Raw genomic sequence first — 13,662 nt, 5'->3', positions numbered from 1 at the left:
GCGTATGTTTTTGCCCAGATTTCTGAGGGAAAAACAAGGTTGCACATTATATGTGGGTACAATGGTTACATGCCATGGGTATAATAATCCTGTGTATAATGTGCCCAAACACGTGGGTGTGCATTACACACAGCAAAACACAGTATTATAAAGAAACGCCTGAAAAAATAGATATGGGTAATCAGCTTATGAATGGAAATCACTGTAGTGTTTGTTGGTTTACTTTTGTACTCCTGGTTCTGAGCTCAGCCTAGTGGTACTTCGCTGAGGGAAATGAGTCGAGCTGATCTGGTGATGGAGAGTCCGAGGAGGGTGTAGTTCCTCCTTTTCTCCTGAAATCTGGACTGTCCAACCTCCGTCCTGGTGAGACCCTACCCCTTCTTCACGCGAAGCCCCACACAGGCAACATGCATGGTCTCTTTTACTGCTCCCCAGAAAGAGCAACAGACTGGCCTTGGCATTATTTTAACAAGAACCCGGAACTGAAAACGCTTAACTGAGTGTTTTTCAAGGTGGCAACTGTTGATGCTGTAGATGTATTTTAAGAAACCAGCAACCCTTCAAAGTCATGTGCTATATTTATATATTTCATAGGTACTCGGTAAAATCTTACTGAATTGAATTACAATTCAATTTTATATGGCATGTATGTTGATTAAGGAGTGTATTTTAATATTAATTTTGTAGGCTAATATACTTACTCAATATTAATTCTTATGAGTCAAGCATTATCTGGCAATTTTAAGAACTATGCACACTATGGTAAATAATTTGAAAGCTACAACATCTGCCCTTAAAAGTTTAAAAATGTTTTAACTGTATATTTCTTTGATGTTCTTTGTGAAAGCAGGAAAGACACATGATTATTGTCAAATCAATGAGTCACACAATGGACACAGTGGAACATACAAGACACTATTCAGAATGCTCACTGTTGCTGTTGAAAATGATCTATCATTGTGAATAATTGCTTTTGAAATATCGATCAAAATTGATCTGTCCAATTTTCTGGCACGGGCTCTGTACATCAAATCTCACCCTGGAATTACATAAATCAATTTAGTCTGGACTTCTGTAAAAACTGGGGGGAGAGAGACAGAAGTAATTTCTGAGTTGTCAGTGACTGATGGATGTTCTGATTTCACAGTTTTAGTAAAGAGAAGGTCTTACCGTAGCTGTCATAGGCATCCTCACTTACTCCATGACCGTAGTCATAGTATTCAGGCACACTGCAACAGATTTAGACAGCAATCAATGTTACTGGAATCAGGATCCACCCAGAAACTCACATGGAATTTGAAAGCAAAATGTGTGCTAAAGTAGTATTCCAAAAACCTTTAGGCATAAAACACAGTCCTAAAGAAATAGGGAGAAAAATACAGGTTATTGACAAGGAGTGCTATAATTTTCTCATGCCACCTCAGGACTTCTTTATCTCTATCCTTCAACTCATAAATGAAATTTCCCCTAAAATACAAGTATAATCTTCAAAATGTGTCAAGAGGAGAATTATAAAATGTCTATTTTCAAGAAAAGATGCTATATGACAATCTGCTCAAAAGTATATGGCTTTTAATACTGTTACCCTAAAAAAGTACATAATTTCATCTTCACTTCCAAACACTGAAATAATATCTATACTCTTCTCTAGCCTTCCCATAGCATATCCATGCTGTTCTCAAGTATATAAGCTATTTCTTCTCACTTAACATTTTGCTGGATTCTTCTACATTTTAGTGACTGAGAAAAAGGTGTTCTTCCTCATTTTCCTACTCGAGTTATTTAAAGGCTTTCCCTAGTACAACTGTCATCATCAGCAGTTCTCCCATTAAGGCATCATTCCTATTAGCACCCAAGCATATTGCCCATTTTGAGGGAGGACTCAAAAAGCGCCCCCTCACCCCACCATCTCCATCTAGTGATTATCTCCTTCTCTGCCCCTTTACAACAAAACTGCTTAAAAAGAATTAACTCTGTTCATTTTTTTCACTGCCTCTCCTGTTATATGCTTTTGAAGACATTCCAGTCAAGCCGTTTTCTCCACAGAAACATCTCTTGTCAATATCTTGACATTTTCAAATCCAATGGTAAAGACTCGGTCCTCATTTTACCTTGGCACCATTTAACACAGTTGCTCATTTTTTTACCCTTCAAATTCTTCAATTGCTTCTGAGATGTCCTCGCTCTTGGATCTCCTATGCTCATGTCATTTTCTCCTTCTTCTCGACTGGTACCTCTTTATTTTTCCAGCCACTTAATCCTGAAGACTACGAGGACCCAGTTTTTAGTATTTTTTCCTCTTGATACTTCCCAGGCAACCTTTAATTTGCTATCTGCGCCCATGGCTTTAATACCATCTCTATTCTGATAGTCTCCCAGTTACGTGACCACCCTTGGCATCTCCCCTCTACTCTGGTCTCATGTATCCAGTTGCCTTCTGTGTATTTCCATTTGGATGTCAAACTTAACATATTCAAATATAAAAAGTTTGATTTTCATTCCAATTCAGACTTGCTCCTTTTGCATGCTTCCCATCTTTATAAATGACAACACCTTAATTAGTGTTACTTCTGCTGAAAACTCTGGAGTCTTCTCCTTTTCTCTCATGTCTAATGTTTAACCCAACAGCAAATTCTTTCATTTCTACTTCCAAAATATATCCAGAGTTTAAACATTTCTAAACAACTCCACAGCTATGACTGTGGTTACTCTGATCGCCTCTCATTGAAACACATACAATATCCTTCTAACTGGCCTTTAAGTCCTGATTTCCTGGTTTCAATTTTTATCATAGACGTCAATATAATTCTTATTGAAGTAAATTATATTATATTAGTTCTCTTTTCAAAATTCATCAATAGCTCCCGAATCCTTTAGAAAAAAATTTTAAAATCTTATTTTGCCTGTACACACTGACTCCCTAGAATTTCTTAGTCCTCTCTCACTTTCCCCTTTGCTTACATGCTCAGGGAACTTTGGCCTCTTAGCTGCTTCCTAAACATGACAAACACATTACTGTCTCAGCACCTGTTCATCTGATATTCCCACTACCTGGAACACACCTTCCCTAAATATTCAGTGGTCTCTTCTCTCATTCTTTCAGAACTCACACAAAAGTCATTTATAAAGGATTTCTCTCACACTCTGATTAAATCAGCATCCACTCATCTTTATCACACATTGTGGATCTTAATATTTATCAATTATTTCTGTACATATTATATAAACATACAAACACACATTTGTCTATTCCCTTATTTGATGTTTCCCACTTCTAGAATGTAAAAGCTCCCTGGTATAGGATTTGATCTGTCATTAGTTCATTGCTTTCATTGTGCCAGGCTGATTGATCTAGCAGAATGTTTGGAACATAATAGCTGCTCAATAAATACTTATGGGCTAAAAGATTGTATTGCTCATAAGAAAATTAGGCACCATTTACATACTATAAAAGTGATACTATTTAAGTACTATACAAAAAGTGGAAATTATTTTATTTGAGCTTAGTATTGCATAGTGAAAGTCCAAGCTCACGGATATAGAAGAAATAGAAATGTAAAAACAAAAGGGAAAGAGTAATTATGAAGAGAAATATTCATTCTATAGGATATGCTTATTGATTTATTTATTCCATAAATATTTGTTGAGTACCTACTATATGCTTGAAGTTCTTCCGGGTGCTGATGACACAGTAACAGAAAAGAAAGACCTCTCCTTCAATGACTAAGACAAGGTCCTCTGAGATGTGGCCACTGTGTCCTTATCAAGGTACAAAGTTTAACCTTTCTCACATATACAAATTGCCTGGCCACTCTATAGGACTAGGAGGATAAACTATTTGTGAACATAAATCATAATTATTTTATTTCATTAGATGTTACATTTAGGATCTGCAGTTTGCACTGCTAAATGTTCCACTCTGCATACCTTTGCAGAGATTAAAAACAAGAAAAAAAGAAGGTAATTCTGGTTGACTTCACTTATCAGTTCAAAAAATATTTTGGAAGATTTGGCAGATATTAAGAGCAATAAATAAATTAAGTCTCATGTTTTGGCGGTCCAAACTCAAATGTGTGAATTATAAAAGACATATTATTTGCCTAATTCCTTTGCTAGTGTTTTTAATAACATCTTGTAGTGAAAAAAAAGGCTCCACTAGTATTAAATGGTATTTCTTATTGATTTAAACCTTCTTATTTATTCCTTCACTCCTTCTACTGTTTGATTTTTCTAATCAAACATTTTTAAATGGGGAGGGGCCTTTGACAAGAAACTATTTGGTTGGGGAAAAAGGGTTTTTTTTGTAAGATGTCTCTAGTAGTGCTTAATTATCTTTACCTTCATTCAAAACAATTTTGTTGGGTTGTATTGTGACAGCTGTCATATCTGTGTGCATTAATTAACACTTACAAAAATTGGTGAATTTTTCTGTAATTATTTTAATATTGAAGATGGAAGAAAATAAAACATTTATGCTTTATTATTCCAAGAAAAGTAAAAATGCAACTGAAATGTGAAAAAAAAAGGATTTGTGCAGTGTATGGAGAAGGTGCTGCAACTGACTGAGCATGCAGAATGTGGTTTGCAAAGTTCAGTGCTGTAGATTTTTCACTGGATGATGTTCCACGGTTGGGCAGACCAGTCGAAGGCGAGAGGGATCAAACTGAGACATTAATTGAGAACAATCAACATTCTACCCCGAGGGAGATGGCTGACATACTCAAAATATCCAAGTCAATAAAGTTATTGGTGAAAATGAAAAGCATGTCTTTTATTTTATGGAAAAACACATGGAATTTTTGGCCAACCCAATAAATAATTTGTCTCTTTGAAACTCTCCTTCCTCTCGCCTCAGAGAAGCAATAATAACTGTGATAACAATAAAACGTGTATCTAATACAATTCCAGCACTTAACACAGGCCAAACACTGCTAAGAGCTTTACATGCTTTCTCCTATATAATCATCATAACCATTTCTGAATTGATATTAAGCCAAGTACCAAAGAGGAACATTGTTTAGCTGAGGATCTATGTTTAGCAGATTAAATCACTTGTCCTAAGCTATACAGTCCTGTGGTGAATCTGAGGTTTGAATCTTGATGTGTCTGATGACAGAATGCATGTGGACATTTTAAAATAGGGTTATTTGTTTTTTTCGTGTTGAGTTGTATAAGTCCTTTATAAATTTTGGATATAAACCCTCTATCAGATGTATCACTGGTGAGCACAGTCTCCCAGTCAGTGGTTTGTTTTTTTATTTTGCTGTTGGTTTCCTCTGTGACAGCATGGATAGAACTGTGGCGATTACACTAAGTGAAAGACAAATACCATATGATTTCTCTAATGTGTGGAATCTAACAAATAAAATAAACAAAGGAACAAAACAGAAAGAGACTCATAGTTACAGAGAACAGCTTGACAGCTGTTATAGGGAAGGAGAGTTGGGGGCTGGGTAAAAAAGGTGAAGAGATTAGGAAAAAGCTCAAAAACAGACAACAATATGGTCGTTACCACAGGGAAAGAGGGTGAGGGGTAGAAGAGGGTAAATGGGGGATAAATGTTTACAGAAGGAGACTTCACTTTGGGTGGTGAACATACAATACTATACACAGATGATGTATTATAGAATTGTACACTTGAGAACTATATAATTTTATTAACCAATGTCTTCCCAGTAAGTTCAATACAATTTTTTTAAAAGAACTTACATTGATAATTTATCATTTATCTAGTGTATTCAAACAATCATTCTCAACTTTATCTGCATAATACAAGGCAAAAACATGGGAAATGAGTAGAAAGATCAGATGAGATCTGAGCCCCAACTATATTTACTTCCTTCTCAGGAAAATCCAGCTACCATCAAGAACAAGGGCCTATCTCAAGGACATAAATTCTCTACACCTTCTCATTCTCTTCTCAATTATTTCCTCCTCTAGGACGTGTTCTCAGATCCCAGAAAACCCCACAATGTGTTCTGACAATGCCGAGTTCTGTTCAGAAAGTATCCAGCCATATAATAACGAAAAATAGAGACATTTATTGAACAAGATACAAGAAACATTGTACATAGGACAATGAAGCCTCAGTCCCCTTCAAAGTAGGCCCCTTGGGGCCTCACACAGTTCTCCCAAACAGCAATACCTGCCCTGTTTTATTTCCCTGAATCTCACTGACATTCTGAAACTTCTTTTCAAAGGTGATTTTAGTTCAGGGAGAAAACCAGAAGTCATAAGGTACCAAATCTGGGCTGTAAGGGGGCTGAGGTACTTGGATGATTTGATGCTTTGCCAAAAAACTCTGTGCAAGCTGTGATGAGTGAATGGGTACACTGTCCTGATGAATTTGCTAATCACCAGTTGCTCACATCTATGGCCTTCTGAGTCACCTGAATAGTTTCCGCAGAGGCATTATCAAGCTTGACACAAAATTTGATGCAGATTTTTTGCTCACTCATTTTGCATGTGATGGCCACACAGTACACATGGTCACTCAAAGACATCCACTGCCCCCATGGACTAGTAGAGTGAAATCATCACTATTCATGTGTGTGCCTTCCAGCCCATTCTCTTTGGCTGCCAGGTTACATCAAAGATGTATAAAACATTTTTGTTATATTAACAGTGGCTGGACTTCTTCTGGACAGACCTTGTATATCTCCCACATATAGCATTGCCATTGTCACCATTTCACCCTATATGTGCTATTTTTTTATTTGTCTGTCTTTCTAATTAAAATGTGGTTTCTGTGAGGTCAGAGCTATCTGGATCATCACTGCATTCACAGGCAGTACCCAGTGTCTCACACATAGTAAATGTTCAAAAAATATTAACCAAATAAATGAATTGAAATCTTGCAACTGATGGATGAGCTTTGTATTCATACTAATTCTAAACAGCTGTCATCTAATCTGAACACATCATCCAACCACCCATTGCACTGATTACCACCTATCACTCTCTGTGTTCTCTCCCCTGGACTCCCCTTGCTGTCTGGGGAGCCCAAAGCCATCTTACTCCACTGAGCCCTAATCATTCAATTCTACTTGAAACATGCTCTCCACTTTCCTTTACCAAATTCCTTGTTCCTTCCATAACTTAACTTCAATTAGCATCAACTCTGTAAAAAATAAATATAACTACATGAAATATAGTCAGTCTTCTAACTATATATAAGAAATGTATGGGAGAAATAACAATCTTGAGATGTTTGTATCAGGGAAAGTAGATTTGGCATTTAATTAGAAAGCTTCTAGCTGACAGAATAAAAGATGCTACCCACCTAAAAAAGAACAGAAAAGGATCTAGGGGAAATATACAAAGTACCTCTAAGCTATGGTAATCTGAGCCTTGGGTTTTAAAATAGGATGACTTGGGGTTTATTTTTCTCCTTTCCAACTTTCTATGGAATTGAGAGTGAAAACTTTGCCTTCTATTTACCTAGAGAATGGTGACCACACGAAATCATGAAGTCATTCAATAAATATTTATTAAGTACCAGTGCCATCCTGGGATACAAAGAGGAAAAGATACAGTAATGTATCATTATTTTTTTTCCAAAATTTAATTTTTCCCACCTCCACCTCTCACATCTGGCAACTACAAGACTGTTCTCTGTATCTATAAAGCTTGCTTTTTTTTTTTTTAAGATTTCACATATACGAAACTGTGCATGTCTTTTTCTTTCTGTCTTAATTGTACTTAGATAATGTCCTCAAGGTACAACTATGCTGTTGCAAAAGGCAATATTTCCCTCTTTTTATGATTGAATAATATTCCATTGGGTGTATATGTTTCACACTTTCTATATTCACCCATTGATGGACACTGAGATTGTTTCTATATCTTGGATACTGTATTGTAAATAAGGTTGTAAATAACATGGGGTGTATATAGATTTTTTGAATTAGTACTTTTGTTTTCTTTGGAAAAATACCTAGATGTGGAATTGAAGTATCATACGGTCATTTTATTTTTAATTTTTGAGGTGCTTCCATGCTGCATAGTGGCTGCACCAAACCACATTCCCAACAATAGTTCACAGAGGTTCCATTTTCTCTGCCTCCCCCCGCAACAGTTGTTATTTCTTGTCTCTTTGATCACATCCATTCTAACAGGTGTGAAGTGATATTTCATTGTGGTTTTGACTTGAATTTTCCCTGATGTTAATGCTGTAGGGCATTTTTTCATGTACCTCTTGGCCACCTGTATGTCTTCCTTGGAATAAGGTTTTTTCAGACCTTCTGCCCATTTTTATTTTATTTTTAATTTAATCTTTATTGTATTTTTCCATTATCATTTAGCCCCTATACCCTCTCCCCTCAGCAATCACCACACTGTTGTGCATGTCCATGAGTCCTTTATCCTTTTTGCTCGACCTCTCCACCCCCTAACCTACCCCTTCTCTAGCTGTCATCTGTTCTCCATCTCCGAGTCTGTCTCTGTTTTGCTTGTTCATTCAGTTCGTTCATTAGATTCCACATATGAGTGAAACCATATGGTATTTGTCCTTCTCTACTGGCTTATTTCATTTAGCATAATGCTCTCTAGGTCTATCCATACTGTTGCAAAGAGTAAAATTTTCTTCTTTTTTATGGTTGAGGAGTATTCCACTGTGTAGATGTCCCATAGTTGTTTTATCCACTCACTTACTGATGCACACTTGGGCTGCTTCCATATCTTGGAGATTGTAAATAATGCTGCAGTGAACAAAGGGGTGCTTATGTTCTTTTGAATTAGCATTTTGTGTTCCTGCGGATATAATCCCCGAAGTGGGATCGCTGGGTCAGAAGGCAGATCCATTTTTAATTTTTTGAGGTATCTTCACACTGCTTTCCATAATGGCTGGAATAATTTGCATTCCCACCAACATTGCATGAGGGTTTCCCTTTCTCCACATCTTCACCAGCAAGTTGTTGTTTGTCGACTTATTGATGATGGCAATTTTAACAGGTATGAGATGATACCTCACTGTATTTTTCATTTGCATTTCTCTGATGATTTGTGACAGTGAGTATATCTTCTTATGTCTATTGACGACCTGTATGCCCTCTTAAAAGAAATATCTACTCTGGTCCTTTGCCCAATTTTCAATTGGGTTGCTTGTTTTTTTGGTGTTGAGTTTTGTAAGTTCTTTATAAATTGGGGATATTAACCTCCTATCAGATGTACTGGTGAATATTTTCTCTCTTCTATCCATTTTTTAAATTGAACTGTTTATGCTTTTTTGCAGTTGAGTTGTATAATTTCTTTATACATTTTGTACATTAGCCCCTTATCGGATATATGATTTGCAAATATTTTCTCTGGTTCAGTAGGTTGCTTTTTTATTTGTTGATGGTTCCTTTGCTGTATAGAAACTTTTTAGTATGATGTAGTCCCATCTTTTTTTTTTTTTTGCTTTTGGTGTCAAATTTAAAAGAATCACTTCCAAAATCAATGTTAAGGAGCTTACTGTCTCTGCTTTCTTCTAGGAGTTTTAGGATTTCAAGTCTTATAGTCAAGTCTTTGATGCATTGAGTCAAATTTTTGATGCTTTGATGCATTGAGACAATTTTTGTGTATAGTATAAGATGGTGGTCAAGTTTCACTAAATTGACCATATATATGTGAATTTATTCCTGGGCTCTCTATGCTGTTCCATTGATCTGTTTTTTATATCAATACCACACTGTTTTGATTATTATAGTTTTTAAATATTATTTGAAATGAGAGAGTATAATGCCTTCAGTTTTGTTCTTATTTCTCAAGATTGTTTTGGATATTCAGGTTTGTGGTCCAAACCTGAACCACAATGTCATTGGAATTTTGATAGAGATTGCACTAAATCTGTAGATTGTTTTGGGTAGTATGGAAATTTTAACCATTGATTTTTATGCTCCATGAGAGTGAAATATCTTTGCATTTATTTGTGTCTTTCTCAATTACTTTCATTAACATGTCATAGCTTTTGATATACAGGTGCTTCCTCTTCTTGGTTAAATTTATTCCTAGGTACCATTTTCAATAGGATTATAAATGGTATTATTAATATTTATTTTTTCTGATAGTTCATTATTAGTGTACATAAATAAAACAGATTTTTGCATGTTGATTTTTTATCCTGGAACTTTGCTGATTTTGTTTATTAGTTCTAACAGTTTTTGATGGAGTTCTTACCCTATCATCTGCAAGTAGTGACACTTTTACTTCTTTCCTTCCAATTTTGATGCCCTTTATTTATTTTTCTAGCCTAATTGCTCTGACTAGACTTCCAATAGTGTGTTAAATAAAAGGGGTGAGAGTGGGCACTTTGCAGAGGTGAGTTACAGAGATGAGGCTGGGGAGACAAGGGCAGCTGGCACAGATTTTTTTCCAAGCCAAATGTTAAGTATAGTCTTTCCTGAGGCTGTGTCTTGAGCTCACTTCTCTCTCTGTCTGCATTGTACATCTTTTCTGTCAGATCTTTTCTCCAGACTTCACTGATCACATATCTATATAACTTCTAGGAAAAAATTTCCAATATAAAAATAAAAGAATCCCCACATTAATGTCAAGTAGCACAACTGTCTCAGAGTACCAGTTACAGTATTGTAAAGGTTAAAAATGTACATTTTCATGCAGATATTAGAAGCTAATTATTTGAATTCAATTTAAGTAACATAGTAATTTAGAAAAACACTAATTTATTTGAAAGAAATCTTAAATTTTGATAACTAAATTGCACAAATAAGCAGTGGTCTTTGAATCCACTGTCATGCTCAGTTCCATAAGTAGATAGGAGACTCATAGTATTTATTGGGCTATTACCAATTGGTTTCAAAGTTTTGAAATGAAATAGTGTAAATTATTAAAGCAGACAAATATGAAACACAATTAGGTGAAACCAATTATAAGGATAAAGCATTGGAAAGAAAATGTGTGTTTCTGTGCCTTTGTGTAACTGTTAAAAATGAGTGAACACCTCTTTGTCTCTCTCTGTCTCTCTTAATTTTAATTAAGAATTAAAATCCTTAATCCTCTACTTTCAGATTAAAATCACAGGTACCAGTGGAATAAATAAGAAATTAAAAATTAAAAATGTAGAGCTTAAATTACTTAGCCACCATTATGTGTATATATTTTATATATTTCATATTCATTCAGGAATTGTAACATTTATTTTGAGGACAACTGGAGAATTAAAACATACAAGTTAACCTTCCTGATATTAAAAATTAGTATGCACATATATGATCATTTGCTTTGTTGAAAGTTCATTATCATTGCATTTATACTGTCAGTAAATAAAAACTTGGTATAAAAACAAAGTACACTGAAGCCTTACATTCTCCTCTATAACTTTTATTTTATAGAATTCTAGTATAGGAATAATCAGAATAGATTTAAAAGATATGAAACTCCATTATAAGCTTTTATTTACAAATTGAAATACTTTGATAATTTGTCTGCATTGAACAATGCTGAATGAAATATGTTCTTCTTGTGTGTAAGTGTTTCAACTAAATTGTAAATACCCTTTTTCATGCTTTAATATCAGTGGTTCTCACAGAGTTATAACAATGAAAAAGATCAATTCTTTAGATTCTGCATTTCTAAGGTGTCTTTAAAATTCCATCAAGATAGCATATATAGTTTTGAAATAATTTTGAAAATTTCTGTTGAATCATTTATTTATTTATTTATCACATTCAACCAATAGTGTCACACAGATACAGAACTGCTGTGTTTTTGAATAAATATAAATTTGTGTATTTCAAAATTAACTAGTAAACTATATATATTGAACATAGGTATATGAATAAGTAGATAGATAAACAGAAAGATAAATGGATAGATAGATAAATAGATAGATGGATGATAGACAGATAGTGTATAGGTAGATAAATGCAATGACCCACCACAATAATTTGTCTGGCCAGTTCGTTTTGAGAAAGTCAAATCTCTCAAAGACTCACTATGAGACAGAATGCATTATGAGAAAGAAACAGTCCGCAATTTCAGAAGGAGAACAGTAAAGCCTCTATTCTCATCCATTTGGAGGTAAATCAGTATTCTTCTAGGAAAGATACACAAAATACAAAGGAAAAAGTATTTGAACTTAAATTCAGAGCTGCTATTTTCATTGAGTGTGCACTTTGGACAAATCATTTAATCTCTCTGAACTCCAGTTTCATCACCTTTAATATAGCAATAATGATATCTACCACAAGTATTAATGAGATAACCTGTGACAGTCCCGTGGGAACTGCCTGGTACAGAGCAGACACTCAATAAATACTAATAATGGGAGACTGACCAATCAATGAAGGCATAGACATAAAACTCCTCTTTTTCATACTCATAAAGGTTGCAGTGCTGATAGAGATTTCATCTTCTTGAAATATTCTGAAACATGACATAACCATACATGCCCTCTTAAGTTTCAGTTGATGGAATTTAATGTTCACAGGATGAAATATAAGCTGATTATTCACGAGGGAAGTGACATATTTGTTCTGCTCATAGATTAAGGATCAAGACAGATGATCTATATAAGGCATCTAGGATAGAATTATGATCAGCTTAGCAATGATGTCCTTTATGGAAAATAGATGTTTTGAGAATGCAGTTTCATGCCCCAAATGAAAGAGAAATGCACTTAAATATATTCTTCTTGTTTTTTGGCTTCAACACTGCACATACATTTCTGTAAATAATGTCTTTTCATAGATATTCTTTAATCGATTTTTCTAATTCAGCTTGTATTTTTGCTTACTTTTAACCTTTATTACATAAATGAGGGGTGAGCAATCTTATAACAAAAGCATTAATCTTCTGTTTTACTCTGTGGAATTTTAATTTAAACATAGCAATGTTTTCTATAATTAAGACTTTCAACTGGCTGATTAATTGAGCTCACTGGTACAAGATATTATTAAATGAACTGTTACAGGCCTTTGGTACAAATACACAGAAGCTATTGAACCCTAGTTTGAAATGGACATAATTTTAATTGCATACACATTATTTCTTTGGTTGACTCATAATTCATGAGTATCAGCAAGGTTTTAGTACTATAAACACAAACACATTTTCTAATTATTTCACCATTTTAGTTGACTTTGAGATTGAATTCACTGGTGCTAATTGCACTATTACTATGTGTTAACGGTAATTTATATGTTTCTCCATTCAAATCACAAAATGGAATCTCACCTGTGCTGCATAATGTCCCAGGATAACTTCTTATTTATTAAAGAATTATTCCTCATGCACTAGCTGTTGGAAATTTAAGTAAATGAAATAAAGTTTGGGGAAAGAATATATGAATTGATAATAATAATTTCAATTTGAAAAGTTTGTGTGTGTGTGTGTGTGTGTGTGAAGAAAAAAGGCCACATTCATCCAGAAACTCTCAGCTTAATATAACTAAATCAGGTGAGGCTCTACCATGCACTGCTATTGTTGCATGCTTTGAACTGAATTGTGTTTATGAATTTTAATGTCTTTTCTAATAGTCTGTGGGTGGTAATTCCTTCATACAATATAGAAGTAAGTATATTTTCTATGTTCTAATGACCTGTCCAGTTTCTTCCCTGTCACTCCCTGTTACCATACCCTACACCCTGACATGTGGAGTGCCTCCTGGAGTCATAGGTCCTTTCATGACTCTATACCCCTGATCATGGTTATCCTTCTATC

The 13,662-nt window shown here is 34.7% G+C and overlaps 1 protein-coding gene across 1 annotated transcript in view; it reads right to left on the bottom strand.

Annotated features, from left to right (window-relative positions):
* KHDRBS2 (KH RNA binding domain containing, signal transduction associated 2) overlaps positions 1-13,662 on the bottom strand; it is a 208,382-nt gene that overhangs the window by 19,631 nt on the left and 175,089 nt on the right. The window contains exon 5 of the mRNA XM_037056316.1: positions 1,171-1,229. Within this exon, the coding sequence (XP_036912211.1) occupies positions 1,171-1,229 (59 nt within the window). The remainder of the gene's footprint in view (positions 1-1,170; positions 1,230-13,662) is intronic.

This window comes from Sturnira hondurensis, unplaced genomic scaffold (genome assembly GCF_014824575.4).
Source record: "Sturnira hondurensis isolate 20B ecotype Veracruz unplaced genomic scaffold, ASM1482457v3 Scaffold0008908, whole genome shotgun sequence".
Taxonomy (NCBI): domain Eukaryota; kingdom Metazoa; phylum Chordata; class Mammalia; order Chiroptera; family Phyllostomidae; genus Sturnira; species Sturnira hondurensis.
This window is presented reverse-complemented; position numbering and strand designations above follow the sequence as displayed.